The sequence below is a fragment of the Haemaphysalis longicornis genome, unplaced genomic scaffold, assembly GCF_048455015.1.
Source record: "Haemaphysalis longicornis isolate Haplotype H1 unplaced genomic scaffold, Haemaphysalis longicornis Haplotype H1 scaffold_4, whole genome shotgun sequence".
NCBI classification, from domain to species: Eukaryota; Metazoa; Arthropoda; class Arachnida; order Ixodida; family Ixodidae; genus Haemaphysalis; species Haemaphysalis longicornis.
The window spans coordinates 11,960,950-11,977,748 of record NW_027526361.1 but is presented as its reverse complement, the minus strand read 5'-3'; the positions used below and the strand labels follow the sequence as shown (position 1 = coordinate 11,977,748).

The window sequence follows — 16,799 nt, the reverse complement described above, 5'->3', positions numbered from 1 at the left end:
GTTTATTTAATTTCGACATTGACGTGAAGCGTGCAGGTTATTAGCGCGTTCTCACGCACGGACAAATAAACAAACAAGCTCCAAAAGGACAACCGGACATCCGGCCAACTAAACACTGATGCTACATTTTTTCTCCTTCGAGAGACTCTTGGGACGCGGACAGAACGGAGTGCAAGTAATGCTGCTTACCGCGAACATTGTCAACTGCTCGCTGCGGTGCTAAATCCGGGCGAGCATATATGCTTGCCTTCAGCACGTGTTTTAAACTGCCTTTCTGAGGTCGAGTTATTACAAAGCCATTACTATTAGGGTTGTTCTGGGCACTTAAAATTCTGGCACTGAGGATTTTTACAGGTATCTGTTTGGGAGGCACTGCCTGGGCACCAGGTGAAAAATTCTGACCAGCTTTCTTTTTGGGGAAGTTCCCACTGGTGAGCGGGGGTGCGAGACGCTTTGCTGCGCATCGCCCGCTGATCAGCACCAGCTGTGCGTACCTGCCGTATCCAGCTGTAGTAGTTCGGTGCCGAGGCCCAGACCGAAGACGAGAAGAAGGAAGGGTCATAGTGCTGACCACCGCCGGTGGCGCCCGTGGTCGACTGCGATGACAGCACGGACTCCAGCTGCGCGATGTACTTGATGGCCATCCTGCGACCCAAGTTGCGCTGTCGTCAATACCCTCCTCAAAACGCGCGGGAGTCCCGATGGACACAAATGTCACTTAGCCTTCTGCAGGAAACATCCCGTCATGTTGCAAAAAATACGTTTTGGGGCACGTCGGGGCTTCGCTAAACTAGACATAACAACGCGAAAAACTGACGTATATAGACTACGGAAAAGACACCAAGGACAGCGCTTGGTATGCGTGTCTTTTCCGCAGCCTGCTCGCTTTATGGTGTCTGGTTCGTGCTGTAAGATGTAAGCAAATTCCGTAACCCCCTCAGTCATGTTTGCATTGTACAGATGTCTCCTCTCTGTGAATTTTCTTCTCAACCAGCCACCGTAACCAGCATCGTCATCGGGTGCGCTCACAACCGAGCCCTTTGACCCCTTTCCTCTTCCCCTTCCCGAGCTGTGGGTGAACCCGTGATCACCGCTGACCTTGACGACCCGCCTTCACCTTGAACTAGTCTCGAGGTCCGGGATCGCCAAATTGTCACTTGGGCTCCTGAACTGAGGGAGCGCACTCGTTCCTCTGCGAGAATATTTGCTCTACTACCTACACTCTGTAAGGAGCTTAAAATTATAAATTCTCGTGGGGGGCAGGAGTTATCACAGGAAATGAGGACAAGAGATTGACCCACAGGACGAATGGCTTCGTCCTCCCTTATCCGTTTTGAGCTGCCCTTGAATATAAACGTGTACCAACATGCTCAATGTTCCGCCATCCTTGCCTTTTCTGGCGAGCAGGTAGCAGCTGTTGCACGTGCTGCGGTTAATATTCCGCGTAAGGACTAGAAATACTAAGTTGCCCTTTGTTCGCTTCCAGCGCCAAAGTTGCGTTCAGTGAGCATCACCTAGAGATTTACCCGGCCGAAAGCTCGATAGCATTTAGAGCTCTCAGGAGACTGCTCAGCTCATCTACAGGCGGAAACTCTGGCAGTCCTCTGTCGGCCGCATACAAATGCCGAAAATCAGGATGTACTCGTAAGCAAGATCCACACTTCTACGCCGACCTTTCTATCTATAATAACAGTCCTTCCAATCAATGCTGGTGGCGAACTGCAAGTGCGCCTTTACCAGTGCCCAACCCATACTAGGGTGTGTGTGCATCTGTGGGCAACTTTACAAGCATGTAATAAGTAGTCTTTTAAGTAATACGTTATCTACAACAACAATGCCTTCGACGACAAGCGCATTAAAGGTTAGCAGGCAAAGATGCAAACAGTCTTGCAGCTGCGATTGAATCGCGTATACACTTTATCCACAACGGCCTACTGTTCACGGGAAATTGAATTCGTTCCTCGAGGTTGCTTCTCATTGCTATCTATCATCCGACACATCCCCAGCCTGGATAATTCAATGACCACAAGGCGCGGAACTGTTTCGGTCATGGCCAAGAACTGTATACAATAGGGTGTAATATATATTTATTTTGCTAGTGTCTGCCGGAGAGCATGCCACCACGACATAAAACAAGGCAGTGGTTAACTCTGCCCGGTTCACTGCACAAGCGACGGAATAGTGTGCCTTATAGCATTCTGCAAAGTAAAGTCGTATGGAATTTATTTTGTGTTTATAGAAAAGTGCTTTGGTGACCAGGGTGCTAGCACAGCGGTTTTAGCTATTCGTAGCTTCTCTAGCTCTATCAACCAAACAAATAAAAGCTTTATTCTAGGCGAATGGCCTCGCGTTTCTGCTGCTTCTGTGTGTGTTTTCTGATATAAGAGAGTTTGAAACCAGTCACTGACGCTTTCATTAGATGAGCGGCCAATTCTTTTTATGCACTACTAACAGTGCACCGTCTTTGCGCAAAGTGTCTTTCATTCAGCTAAGTCGCTTATTCAGGCAAACGGAACGACTGACGCAACCACTGCATTCGGCGAAAAAGCCATTCACGGCCACCCGCGTTCGCTAATCTGTGATTATCTGGTGAATGGCTGGGCTTTCATAGTTCCTGCACACTCCGCCCCCTCCCCCCCTCTCCCCAGGAAAAAGTTGTAACAACTGATATTGTGGACGAATTTTCCTCTAATAAACGCTGGCGTTTAAAGGGCTCTTCCTAGCAAGCACAACAATTCTGGTGTGTAAGTTTGAAACCTCTGCGGACACGCAAGCACAATTTACTAGCTGTGAATGAGATAACATTAACATCCAATTGAATGGCACTCGAGTTCTTCTTCCAGTTCTGTGCTGCAAGGAATTGTGAATGTTGCGCCGCTGGCTGAGGTCATCAGAGCGCGTGCTTGACATGACGTGGCGCTGCCACCGAATACCGCGCTCACAGCCACAGTTGCCCTCTCCGCTTTTCATGCGGCTTTGCCCAGGTCAAGATGGTGTCTAGCAGCGCGGTCCTTTAGTTGTATCTTTATTAATTCAAGCTCGAGCTTCGCATTGAGTCACATGAGAGCCATTTCTCGGTTTCCGATGTCAATGCCAGCACCGGCTTTTTCGCTTAGTGGTCCACCTATGGTTTCGCATTAGAACAGCAAAGCGGTGTTTTGTCATGATTGCGTTTATTCTATATCCTCAGGGTTTAGTGTTACCAGCAAATGATCGGGGTGGTCCAGTAGGCTGTCGTAACTCTGTCAGTTCTGTTCGACTGAAACGAGCCAAGGGTCACCCAAATTGTGCTGCGATTGGGGTGCGTCGATAGCAGCGCCGAGGAACGCAATGCTACAAACCTAACCCCCCCCCCCCCCCCCCCCCTTTTGTGCACACTGTCTGCGATAGGCAAGCAGCTGCGCTTAGGGCTTAGTTATATGTTTATTATATGACATTGCCGATGCCTGAGCCTCGAATGCTTCCCTATAAGGTAGCCTGTCAAGCGTACTTCAAGGTGAGCACAATGACGCTGCGGTGAAGATGCCGACGCATTTGCCTCCAACGTTCGTCTCACTGTAAAGGTTTGCCTTTAAAGGGTGCTTCATAGCAAGCACAGTCACGCTGCGGTGAAGGTTGAACACAGAGAAGCGATGGCACACTAGGGTGTCGTAACTGTACCGATGCGAACAAAGAGGCGTGCTCACGTGAACGAAATTAGGCCTGGCGTAAGAACTTTAGGCTTAACTTGTTTAACAAAATGCTAAATATCTGGATAACCTTTTGCGAATGATCGGCTGGCATTCTTACTTACGATGGGATGAGGAAGAATGCAGGGTTGTAGCTACTCACCTGAGCGACTCTATCTTGGAGAACTTCTTTCCGGGTGGCTTGCAGAAGGGCAGCTTTTCTCGCAGGAGGTCGAAGGCGCGGTTCATGTCCCGCATGCGGCTTCGTTCGCGGTCGCACGCATTCCGCTTCTGCTCTTCTCGGCTAAGCGTGCTCGAACTGCGCGCTGCATTCAGCGAGAAAAGCAAAGAAAAAAAAAAGATGCGATCAGGAATAATTCAGTATGAAGGCTCTGGGGTATTTCATTAAATATCACCATAACACCCCATGTATCCCTACAAAGCTCTATTCACCGAGAACCTCCGAAGTCAGCTTCACTACTATACACAAAATTATGGTTGGGAAAACATTTTTACAAGGGAAGTATAAGCAGTATTGCATCGATTTATGAAGGCGTTGTACCATTTTGTTAGCTATCCGGTGTGACCCCATGTATACTCACAGATAGCACGGTGCCACGCATTGCAGATAGACAAATAGCGGGGTGGACGGACAGACGGAAAGATTTTGGGGAAACAGCGGGAGAATGCTAGCGAATTTAGGAATGCGTCATAGTGCTATTTTACGGGTGAACATATGTCCCCATTTCGGTCGATGCACACACCTATTCGTAGAATTTCGGCGAACTCTATATTTTCTTAATATGGTGTGGTTGAAATACTGTTTTGCAATGCGTGCGTTTTGCGCCAGAAAATGTCTGAGCAGGAATCGCTGTCCTTCGTGGGAAAAATTTATGAAGTGCGCTTAGGCGACGCGTCTACGCTAGCAGCTAACGGTCAGACAACTGATGTCTGCGCGGAAAAATCAGCTAGATTTTATGGTGACGCGAAGTTTGCTTTCTTCTGGTGGTCGGATAAAAAATTACGAAAAGTTGCGAAATAACTGCTACTTCCTGGTATCCAGGAACAATCACGTCATACGCCTTGTGATTCCTTGCAGCGTGTGGCTGGAGTTCAGAAATTAAAATTCAGTGCTATAGAGCATTTCTACTTAATAATGCGAAAACAATAAACAGCCCACCCAAAAAAAAGCAAAAAAAAAAAAAGAAGCAGTCGTCGGTTGCGTCGGAAGCCAAAAAACGGCTACTAAACCCACGTGAGAGACGTAAGCGGTGCATAGCGACGCAACGGTAAGCAGCAAGCCTGACCGAGAAGAATTCTCAGCGAAATCGTCCAGATGATTCCGTCCTACGCCCGGCGTGATAGCGTAGAAGCCCTCAAAAATACCCTGCGCCAATGTATTTGTACAACTCAAAAACGTCGCTCGCTGCGGCGTTCACTCACACATTAAGACTTTTACATTCACAGCTCATAATGAATGCTTAGGTGTCTTCAGATTTTGTGCGCCGCAGCGTGTCCTCGTTTCAAGACATACAGTTCGACTTCGGGTGAGTGTTCACAGGGCACGCAGTCCACGCTTGCGTACAACCTGCGTTACCTGCAGCGTACAACAGGAAAGCCGGGACGAGAAAAGTTCGCCCCGGGTTCGGGGAGTTTGTTCACACGTGGCAAGGTGGAACTGGATCGCTACGGGGGATCTGCGCGCAATTCTCTTTTGTCTTTGTTGTTGGCGATAGCTGCGCCAACGAGGCGTTCGAGCACCGCGCACGCAAGCTGCCGCCGCCGCTCCGTTAGTCGTGCAGCTGCGGAGGCGGAGTCTGTGGCAGGCGGCCGCGTACCGTTACGGCCCTTTGGGTCGCCATCAAGATGGCGTCCGGAGAGGGACGCTTTCAATTACTCGGTTCAGATGCGGCTACAAAGAGTGTTGTTAAGCCGGGTCTTTTTTAGCGTGCACCACATTTAAAGCACCCGACGATTTTTTTTTTCAACCACTCGCGGCAGTAAAACGCTTCGCGAATTCGCTTCAAACCTAAGGCGAGTTTGGCTCAAAACGCGATTCCACCTGTGTTACTGTCACGTGGAAACGAGGGAATTTAGTGCACAAAACGAACACCGAAAAAGGCCTACTATACACGTAAAGGTACAAAACTGAATTGCATTGCTGGAGAACACGAAAACGAGGCGTATACGACAAGAACGGTGTATGCCTACAATAAATGAGCAGTAGAGCGTCGCGAAAAACAACACTGTGGACGCGTTATTATTACACACATATGCCGTGAAAGAGAAACCTGGCATGCTGCATTCGATAACCGGCCGGATGGCAGATGATCTGTTCTTTATTTTGGTGGGAGCTCGCAAGTATTTGGCGCGCCCCATCCCAATTAAGGCGAACGCGCTAAACAATATGGGTGGTGGGGTTCAAAACGATACGGCGCTACGTTTGACAAATCACTTACAGCCTACATTCTTGACCCGGGGACGTGCCTTCGTCTGTATGAAGGAAAAGACACGGCCACTGGGCCTCTTGCGGCGTGCGACACCGAGCGGCTGGTTTTGCTTATCTAGGGTAAAATTAAGCCCGTGCAGAAAAAGAAATGCAGGGGTTGTATTGATAAAGCATTTTAGAGAGCTAATGGGCCTCGTGTGTCGTCTGGATTAATTTGTGAAGGTTTGAATGCTAGTACGACCATTTAAAAGCCTTTCATTACTTAACAACACGTCATGAAGCCCATCGAATTGCTCCTAAACTCGTGCGCTTTTCATGTTGGTAATTCGCGTCTGAACAACACCACGGAAAAACGGAAAAAACGACAAAGATATGGCCAGTTATTCGAACATCGTGGTTGGCAAGAACTGCAATATAAGCTTGGTATATAGACCAATGCTATTAAGTGCAACCTTGGTGGTCGGCTAATCGCCGCACACACAGTTATGAAGAAAGTAACAAAACTACTGATCTCTTAGAGCAACTGTTAATACACAGCTTGAATGGGCAGAGTTGTTTAGCCTTACTTGTTGCTAGATGTGTAAACAAAAACAGCCGAGATTTACCCTCACAAATTTGCACACATGTCGTGGTTCGAAGGTAAGCACGGTATAACCAAAAGTCTCACTATTATTGCAACGAAGTGCGATTGCCATCGCTTCTTTATAATTATAATTAGAACTTGTAGCCTTCAGATATTTTATCTGCTCTCGTGGCCATGCAAGTACAAACGGAGCTGTACTTGCATGGCAATCCTCTTTTGCAGCATGCGGCGGTCAGCAGTGACAAGCGCCGAAGACCGTTTTTTTGCGGCGCCATGGACAGGACAAACGCAAATACATCCAACAAAGGAAAGCCCGCGCACGTTACGTGGCATTGCCGCCCCAAAAACGCGAGAACGTATACGTGTGACGGCGTGGTATTTTTCAGCCCAGAGTACGAGCCCCAGTCGCATTGGGTGTCCCATCCTTTGAGATGTGGCGCTGCTTTGCACGTCACCCCTCTCCCTTCACCTCTACTTGCTGCAAGATTGACGTGTCATGAACTGCTGTTCAAAGACAAAAAATAAAAACAATTTGGACAACCGGGCTTTGGGCCTTGGACTTCGGATTAATTTGGATCATCTCTTTAAAGTACATTGGCAAAGAATGGACTCGGGCAGCGCAAGACAGATGCTTGTGGGGGTCAATATATAGGAGAGGCCTTCATCCTTCAGTGGGCGCAAATAGGATGTTGATGTTATTGATGATGATGGTGGTTCACGCAGGTGTCTTTCGCTTTCATAAAAAATCTAGCTGCGGTCACTCGTTTTCGAACCAGCGACACATGACGTTCAGCAGCTGCAGAATGGCGTCAAGTGTTATTTCTTTCTTTGTGTGTAATTATCTTTGAGCAAACGGTGGTACTCACCAGTATGAGGTGTGAAACTGCTCCATGAGGTTTACTGGAATGCATGCAAGCCGTCGAAGCAGGCCATGGAGTGAGTGTTTGGACTTGGGCAGATGCGCAGAGAGAGTTGCTGTTCGAGTCGTTTAGCTTTCGCCGAACTACATGAAAGCAACCAAGTCCTTGGCTTCTCATTCACCCTTAATGAAACGAGTCAAACTCGGCTAATATGCCTGGGCAGCCAACGGCAGGGTTCAACATCTGCAACTAAGCCTTGACAGGCCAAGGCTTTTTTCACGCTGTTTCCGTCGACAGACAAGAGACGGCCTTGAACGTTTCATAGTGCAGTGCAAGCATGCGAACGCATGCCCTGTTTGCAGGCTCATGAGGACGCAACAGCCGCGGGGTGAAATCGGGTGACGATGCTCGTTTTTGCTTGTTGAAGTGCAAATAGTATAATGATAAAAATAATCAAATGCAGTGTAAACAAGCGGAGGCATGATAAGTTGGTAGCCTGCAGCCTGAGGGTTTATTTTCCTTCTTGGTGGCGCGTTACGTATTTTGCCCTAGTTCGAATTTTGGATATTTTACGCGACGAAGCTAAACCTGGTATATGAAGGGCTCCGTAGCGGAGGGTTGTCGGTTAATGTAAACAAAATGAGGATTTTTAGCGTTCTTCCCCATATCTTACGCACGTTGTAGCCAGCACAATGCAGGACCTAAGCAATGTAATGTCAGGGACAGCTTAACGTGAAACGACGGAACGGTGGCCGACAGATATGTTACTTAATAATAGGGCAAGAATAAAAAAACAGAGCGAGAGCAAAATAAATGCTTTCCGTAAATATACTTGGGGGGTAAAAGTGGGGGGGGGGACACTTATATTGTTCTTTTTCGCTTCTTTGTCTAATTACTAAGTATCTCTCGGCCGCCGTTCCGTCGTTTCAGCTTAGGCTATCCAGGAGTGTACAGTGCAAACTCAAGGGTCAAATTTATACCACTTACCGCCATCAGGTGTAAGGCGAGTTGAATAGTGCGGTAAATGCATGAGCCATCTCTTCAATGAGCCCCAAACAACACCGTATTTTGTTCTATAGCCGCCGTCGCAGATATAGCAGCCGGGATTCGATCCCACGATCTCAGTGCAGACAAACGCGTTAGCCACTTAGCCGCCGACGTCGCTGTCAACGTCCTCAAGAAAATCGAGGCCTTTCCTGAAATTTTCCGGTTTCCCGCGGCGTTTCTTGCCGTCTGAACGGCAACCATGGTCTTACGCCTGTTAAATATCAGTTGATTGCCAGGTGCTGTTTGTACGAACAGGAGCACATGATTTCTTGCATTAAGGCCCAAAAACGTTTCATGTATGTCAGGCAGCCACATCTACTCTTGCCGAACTTGTAGCCCTTGGAACCGTGTAACGAGGTGCAAGATTATAAATTATACCAAGTATTCGGGAGAGTTGGTCTGGCGTTAGGGAGAGGAAGCGTACCAAACGACGGCGCCAAATAAGCTTGGGTGAGGTGTTCTACAGCTGAGCGCGAGCTCACGGCTTTGAATCTTACTTCCTTGATCCTTCAGCTTTTTAGTTCAATAAACGTTTATTACTACTACGGAGGCGGAACGTGGTGGATCCGATGTCGTGATCCTTAGGGCAAGCTCGTTATTTATCTATAGGATTCAGAGCCATTCCCACAGCGGCATGCGTGCATTCAGCTGTCCTTTCGTTCGGTTCGAGGGACACCGAGCAGAAAGGGGTTCAAATCAGCGCGGATAGGTCACTGGAAATTGGAGTGTCCCTGGTTACCTAGCAATGATAACCAATCAGTGGGGCGCATATGGATGAACTACGGGTAAATAAAATAGTCCACTGCAGTAACCACTGGTAACAACTACTGGTGCGTAACCAGCGCCCACTAATTGCCGGTGAGTCAGAAAATCAGGTGAGAAACGTATTTCCATACACCTGATGTGCACCTACGTCGACTGCGCTGCGTGCCTCCGATAAGCGCTCTTCGCGTTATACTGAGAACAAAAAATTAAGCTTGCGCGGGCTGACGCTTGGGCAAGTTGTTTCAAGGTGCGAAGGAGAACAACAGCGCAAATTTCGACGAGACCAGAGAGGAAGAAGACGACAAACGCAGCGCCGTGTTTGTTGTCTCCTTTGTCTCTTGTCTCGTCGAATTTTGCACTATTCCCCTCCTTCGAACCATGCTCCAGAAAAACTCCGCAAATGGTATTATTCTGAAGCGATTCCCAAGTTCTCATACTGTAGAACACTCACCCCTGCAGATCTCCATCCATCTCATATCGCAATGCCCATAATTTACAGAATACAGAACTTTCTTAACCCCTGACTTTGACACGACCGCTTCCGTTGTCCTTAGCACACTGAAACAACACTATCATTGAGACTGCACAATTAGTAAGTGGCAGTAGTTTAACACAAGCGGCGTAGTGCTGGTCTATAACTAAATGGATACCCTCTTTAAAAGGCTTGAAGACTCGCTTCACGGTGCGCGCTGCAGAACTCAACATCCCGTTCTATCCGTATAACCGCTACGCCATCAGACCTATGGCCTTCCTTTGGTCACTAAACGGGTTACGGCAACAATCAGCTCGCGTGATCTTGGCTTCTTCAAACTGCGCTCGCGCTCGCGCTGCTAGTTGGAAGCCCCGGAGAGCGCGTGCTCGTTCGGCCTGCTGGCCAATCAGCGTTGAGTGTTGCTGTCGCGCGGTTTTCGGATTGGACTACGAAATGATCGACAAGTTTCATGTTTAAAAAGGGAGTTGGCTGTCTGCGTGAAACTGGGAAATGGGACGAGAATATTTGTTTTGCGTTCTTACGTTAACCAACTTTACAGCGCTCAAATTTAAGATTACCGAGATTTATCGATTCCGAGAACCATTGGCCCGAAACAAATATGGAGGCAGAATTGAACAAAGGCGCAGACCAATCTCAGAATGTGCGTCTGCCCTTCGGCGTGATCTTGATGCGCTCGCTATTGGAATACTCGGTATATCGGCACCGGTTAGCGCACAGAAAAACCGTTTAGCCCGCAGCCGTTCGTTTGAGACGCGCAGCTGGCCTTGCTGCCAATGCTATACGCCCAGGCGCAGCGTCGCACGCGGCCTATTCTATGAGGCTGCCTGCACGCGAAAATGCGCACCTGCGCGGGAAAGCGCAAGCGAACTCGCGACGTCACGCTGTTGGAGCAAACAGCGCTGCTACTACGGAGAGCGCTTGCAGGCGTTGGCTCGACAGGAATTCGGCCGGAATTTTTTCCCTATCTGCGCATTATTTCTAAAATCTATCTAAAACAACAGCGCCTATTACTCACAATGGACCGCCGACTTCTTTGAGGTTTACATTATTGTTATTCCTATGCCGTCGTCCATGTTGCGAGAAAAATGAGACCATTCGACATACCACGTGCGCTAACTTAGAGGCACTGCATGATAAATATAAAGCATTTTTTTCAATACATCTGAAAAAAAAAAAAGAATATTTCGTGTCTGAAATAACACCCCGACCTGGTTTTGGGACCGCTGTGACAGAGGCAAAAATGAGAGTATACCGCATGGTGAAGATATGTCTTCTGCCATGGCAAGGTATTCATGATACCACCGTCCCTGAGGGATATGTAGGGGTACCTTATAGCACATCTCCTGAAGCGCAAGTTTAACGAAGCATAAGAAGGGGACCCGGAGGCAAAATTAGCGACGAACCACGAAGGGCTGCTGCATCCGAGTGAGGCGCTGTCTCGGACGGTGACCCTGTCTGAGGCACCACCTGGGGCGGTATTCTCGTAACTGTCCCTTTTGAAAACGTCCCTTTTGCGTCCCTTTCATCGTGACGTACTTCCGGTTAAGCAGTGGGCCTTTGATTCAAATACCGTAACTGTTCTTGCAAACGCAATTTTAAGAACTGAAACCGTATCAGAGTACCTTTTATGTGTTTGTTGTTCCGCAAGCGAACCAACAATAAGGCGACAAAAAATCGTCTGCTCCAAATCGTCTGCTCCCTGTAGCCACGTCTCATAGCTCCACCGTGCTTGCATGGCGTCACATCCGGGTGTTCGCTTTTAGCCAATCAGGGCTCGCTCAAAAGGGACACTTTTGAAAGGGACACAAAAGGGACAAAACACGGGAATACCGCTCCTGGTTTATCGCATTCTGCCCGTTGCACGCCTTCACCACTTTCTCCTTTAGCCTAGCTTTTATAGAATTATCATACCTGGGACCGGGGAAGCACTATGTAAGAGGTCACAAACACAAATGAAGCATGGCGACCTATTTAAGCAGTAGTTGTCGTCTTTGCCGTGTCGAGGCACTAGGAAAACACACAATCCCGGTTACATTGCAAAAGAAAAAGAAAATGATGGTACGCGTGCGCGTGAGAGTACACTTCCTCCATATCGTGGTTACAAATGCGGCGATGGGAAGGAGTTTTAAGACATTCCAATCATGCTAATGAGCAGCCAGGTGCCATCCCAGTTTAGCATTTCGCTTACGTTTGAAGTAAGTTATGCCCCGGTTCATGCGACAATGCAGAGTTACTTACCGTCTCTTATCTTTAAGGTTATTAATGTGATCAAGGCATCAGGCGCATAGGCGTTTATAAACGAAATGACGACGACAAGGTGTATGCCTTGTGACGCTGGTTACCGTAGTAGGCCGCACCTTTGGTGAGTGCGCCCTGCGAGATGGTCGGCTCCCCAATATCGCGAACTTGCTCCTGGTGGCCATCGGAGGCCCTGGTGAAAGCATGACACCGAATTTCGAGGCTCAGCGAAAAAGATAGGCAGGAGGCCTCGTAGCGTGGTAACTCCTAGTCTAGAACGACTCTACTGCCCATGGTGTCTCACGGTCGGCTCAAGCCTCAACTGCGTCCTCGTCTCGTCTCCCTAAAGTCTCGAAAGAATGGGGGAGTAGGTAACAATACTCTATTTAGGCAGTGCCTTCCTTCCCCGTGCATGTGGTCGGACGAGCGTGGGGCGAGAGGTGCGCCGGAACTGGCTCGTCCCATCGCCGAGTACGTACGCAGACGAGCCGCGGTGGTTCTTCGGCGGCGCTTGGCGGCCTGGCCTGGCTGGCGGCGGCGGCGGCTGAGCTGGGCGACCACCATGACCCGGGCGGACCGAGGGGAAGCGTGGGCGCCGAAAGGGACGGTGATCGTGCGCGGGGGCCCGGCGGGCGACGGCGTTGAGCAGGCAGCAGGCTGCAGACGACAGGCAGATCTGTGCAACAGGGCGTCCCTCGACAAGGACTGCTGACAAAGGGTGCGGATCGGCGAGATCCCAGGCGGCACAAGTGCACGGGCACCTGCAGCACAGATGTCCGGCCACGTGCGTTGGCTGCCATGTCTGTGTGTCTGCTGCCAGCAGCAGCGGTGCGTGCGCGCGCGTCCCAAGCAGACGGCTGCAGCTTGCTGCCATGCATGCTGCCGCCGCCGCCGCCGGCGTTGCTGATTTCTCCTGAGAAGAAATATGTAGGCCTGCGAAGCAGCTCACGCTTTCGCGAGCAGCGAAAAGAGGAAGAGAAAGAGGGGGGCCTCCCTTCGCCATCGCCTTCTGCGCTTCTCCCCGACTCCAGACTCGTGACGGTGACACAAGAGCATCACGTGACCTCCACACGCTTGCTCCTTCACGCACGCAATGGCGGCGTCGGCGGCACACTTATTCACGCTATAGCTAATGGAGAAAATAATACCTTTTATTTCCTCCATGCTCTAGCTGCACCGCCTTCGCCATTGTGCTCGCTTTCTGTACCAGCTCGCCCCCTATTTTTTCGTAATTTTTCTGAGTGTACGCGCTCGGAAAGGACGTGCAGTATTGCGCCTGTCGTCCTTTCACCCACAGGAGGTGCTGGACGGTTCTTTCTCGTTGACGCGTGCACTAGCATTTCTCGTCATTTCCAACTGTCCCAATTCTACAATTCACTAGGACAAATATCTAGCGCTCCAATACACGACGCATTCCCGAGACATTTTGGTAGATCAAAGTAGGCAATTACAATAAAATGCGCCAATTTGTTATACGCATAGTAACAACTAAAAGTACGGCATTCGCTGGAATTCGGATTCACTAGGCTATGCGGCCATTTCACCTTTAAATATCATCAAGTATGCTTTGTTGCCCGAGTAATAGATGAGGGATGTTGGCAATCCACATTGTCCTGTTTTCGTAATAGAGCGAGTGTCAGAAAGCAGAAAGCGATAGAAAGCAGAGAACACGGAAAGAGCCGAGTTCGAGAGTAAAGAGAGTGGCGTTGTCAGGGGAACGTCAGCCGAGGCGTTGTTCAGCACCTGCCTCTGCCGCACTGGTCCGGTCACGCGGTGTCTCGACGGCTCCCGGTTCGGTATTTTCAAGGTATGCTCTTGACGGTACCGATCCGAAAGCATATATCCAGCGCAGTTATATGCGAAGAAGGCGGGGGGGTCTTTATCGCCAGACGATTGGGAGGATTGGAAACACTACAAAGCATTTACAAAGTTAAGAACCTCACCTAATTACATTAAAATAGATTGTCTGGAATTCGAAGATAGTTTTTTGAGTTTAGTCGTCAGATTTACACGCTTTTTCAGTGTAACAGGGCATTCAGAAGCGCACCATTCCTTGCACCATCTTCACCGCTGTATTGCCGGGGTTGGCCTCCACAGTGAGTTTGGGAGGGTGCAGTGCTAAACTTGGCGAATGTAGAATTGACCTGCATAACCTGTGTGGACCTGCATAACCTGCATAACCTGTGCGGACCTGTGCGGACCGTGCATGACCTGCACGGGGCGGAAGGAGAGATGAAGGAGAAGAGCAAGGGAGAGGCGGTCAGAAGGCGATGTTCACTTGAAGATCCTGGAGGGAAATAGTCAGTTCCTGAATGCACAGATAGGGGGGGCAGACCCCGGCTGAACTATCTTTGCGAGGTCTCTCTCGAGAGCAAAGCACCCAAGGGCAGCGAGGAAATCGGGGTCGTTGAGAGTCGTGGGGGGTAGCTCACTTGGATTGGGTCGGGCATGCAGCAGGATGGGGCGGGAGGATTGGTAGGCAGAGCAGTGCCCAATAAGGTGGGTCAGATTTGCTAGCGTAGCTGTGTTGCAATATGGGCAGTAGGGCGGAGGATCGTCGGTGGGGTGATGCCATTTGCGTGTGATGTGGGAAAGGGGGGGTCAATGCAGCGTTCGCACGAACTATGTTTATAATAACTTCGCAGGACGTGTTACTGAACAGCACGATAAAGAATGTGAGGATGTTTCATATGCGCAATGGTGAGGCTCGCAGGGCGTGTTACTGAACAGCACGATAAAGAATGTGAGGTTGCTTCATATGCGCGCTGGTGAGTTTACAGGCAGGAGCGCCATATGTAAATCGACTCATAGCCACTGCTTGAGTGAGGGAAAGGCAGGCTGACTGGCATGCGCCGCCGTACTTGTTCGACACACTCCAAATGAGACGAAGCATGGGCTTCCAGTTGCTGTGCAATGTTGCAATGTTACATGTCCGGGGTTGATGGTCAGACAGAGGTCAGACAGAGTTAATCTGCCTTTTGCCTCTCCTCCCGAGACATTGTTTGCCTAAATAAATGAACTGAACTGAACTTCAGCTGGCTCATCCAACACTTAGCCTATTGTTGCTAGCCAACGGGACACATAAAATACGAATTTGCCCACTTTTAAAGGAAATCGGCGTGTCACCGAGGTAGATGACCTTGCGCATATTCGATAGAAGCTGATGGCGCCCATGAACAAGAAAAAATTCCGTCTTTTCACGGTCCGGATCAGAAAAGTGAGCGGCTTCCACCCAAACCGTGAGATCATCGACGTTTATAGCAAAGCGATTGCCAGAGTCCCGTTCGAGCGTACGAGCAACGCGGGCCATGGCTACGTTAAAAGCACGGTTCCGAAGATAGAGCACTGGGGCACGCCCCTGTCCAAGTAGCAGGTCCTGGGGCTCCATCCCGGATACGTGCTGCTAAGACGAATAGGACGGTTCTGAAGGAAATTACGTGCCCAGGTTTGTGCCCTCTGACTAGTGAATGCCCGAGCTAACTCGAGAATAGCAGCCTGACCAACGAGATCGAATGCTTTGCGCATGTCAATTGAAATAGTCATGGTTACCCGCCCAGGATGTGCGATTGGAGACTCGGCGTAGCAGCCAAAGGCAGTCATGGGTACTCAGATTTGGGAGAAAGTCCGTCTGCACCGGATGGAACCATGGTGAGACGTACTCGAGATGATACGGAATGCGGTTATTAATGAGGCGTTCTACGATTTTACAAGGCACCGAGGATAGGGAGATCGGTCGGATATTAGGAATGTTAGTGGACTCTTTGCTCGGTTTTGATATCGGATGAATTCGCGTAAGTTTGAGTTATTCTGGAACTTCGCCCATGGCCCAGTAGTCATTAAGAATGTCGTGCAGTGTGGCAGTGGTGGAGTCATCTAGATTTCGGAGGTGTTGCCACGTGATGCCATCATGTCCCAGGGCCGAGCGTCGTTTGCCATAAAAAAGCGCAGCCTGAAGTTCGGCCAGAGTGATGGCTGAGTCAAGGTCTGCGGAAGGAGCTGGGATGCTGATAGAGGGAGACGTAACGGAATAGAGTCGCGATGAACTGATGCTCCACCGTTGTTGGTGGATCTTTGAGTGTGGGAGAGGAAAACAGAAAATATTTCTGTTTTCGTTTATTAGAGAGCGTCCGATAAAGGCCTCACAACTTATATAGCCCTCTTTCCTGCCCTAGCTTGCCGCAGAGGCCATGCCAGTGCTCAGTTGATAGTACTCGCTGGTATTCCTGGATCAACTTGTACTGGCGCAGTAGATTTACGAGGTCTGAATGGCGTTTCCCGTTGTTGGCTCAACGGGAAGTGAGAGTATGCGCCCGTTTCCGCTGGTTGGCCATATGAGCGTGAAGGGCGGGCGTTGAGGAGTCGCACTCATTATCTTGAAGCGCACTATCCCGAGCCGTTTGAATGAAGTTAACAAAGGCTTGTTTAGGGGCTAGTTGGGGTATTCTTGAATTCAATATTAACGTGCGCTGCATATTTGGACGAGGGACGACGGGGACAGTTAAAAGACAAACCAAACGATGGTGCGCAGTTGTTTGAATGGTGCTGGTGAGCGTCGAGAGGGTTATCGGACCAGCGAGAACAGCCTGTGCGCGGAAGGCCCACCAGTCCGTGCATGTGAGATGATGGCGCGTGCGAAAGCGCTAACCGTGCAATGTAAGGAGTATGGGGAAATTATCACTACCCCACTTTGTGTAGT

General features: G+C 49.6%; 1 protein-coding gene across 1 annotated transcript in view; it reads right to left on the bottom strand.

Moving 5' to 3' along the window:
* LOC144178252 (uncharacterized) overlaps positions 1 to 16,799 on the bottom strand; it is a 35,177-nt gene that overhangs the window by 3,392 nt on the left and 14,986 nt on the right. The window contains exons 3-4 of the mRNA XM_077705964.1: positions 3,832 to 3,994; positions 495 to 645 (exon numbers count right to left, since the gene is read on the bottom strand). Of these exons, the coding sequence (XP_077562090.1) occupies positions 495 to 645; positions 3,832 to 3,994 (314 nt within the window). The remainder of the gene's footprint in view (positions 1 to 494; positions 646 to 3,831; positions 3,995 to 16,799) is intronic.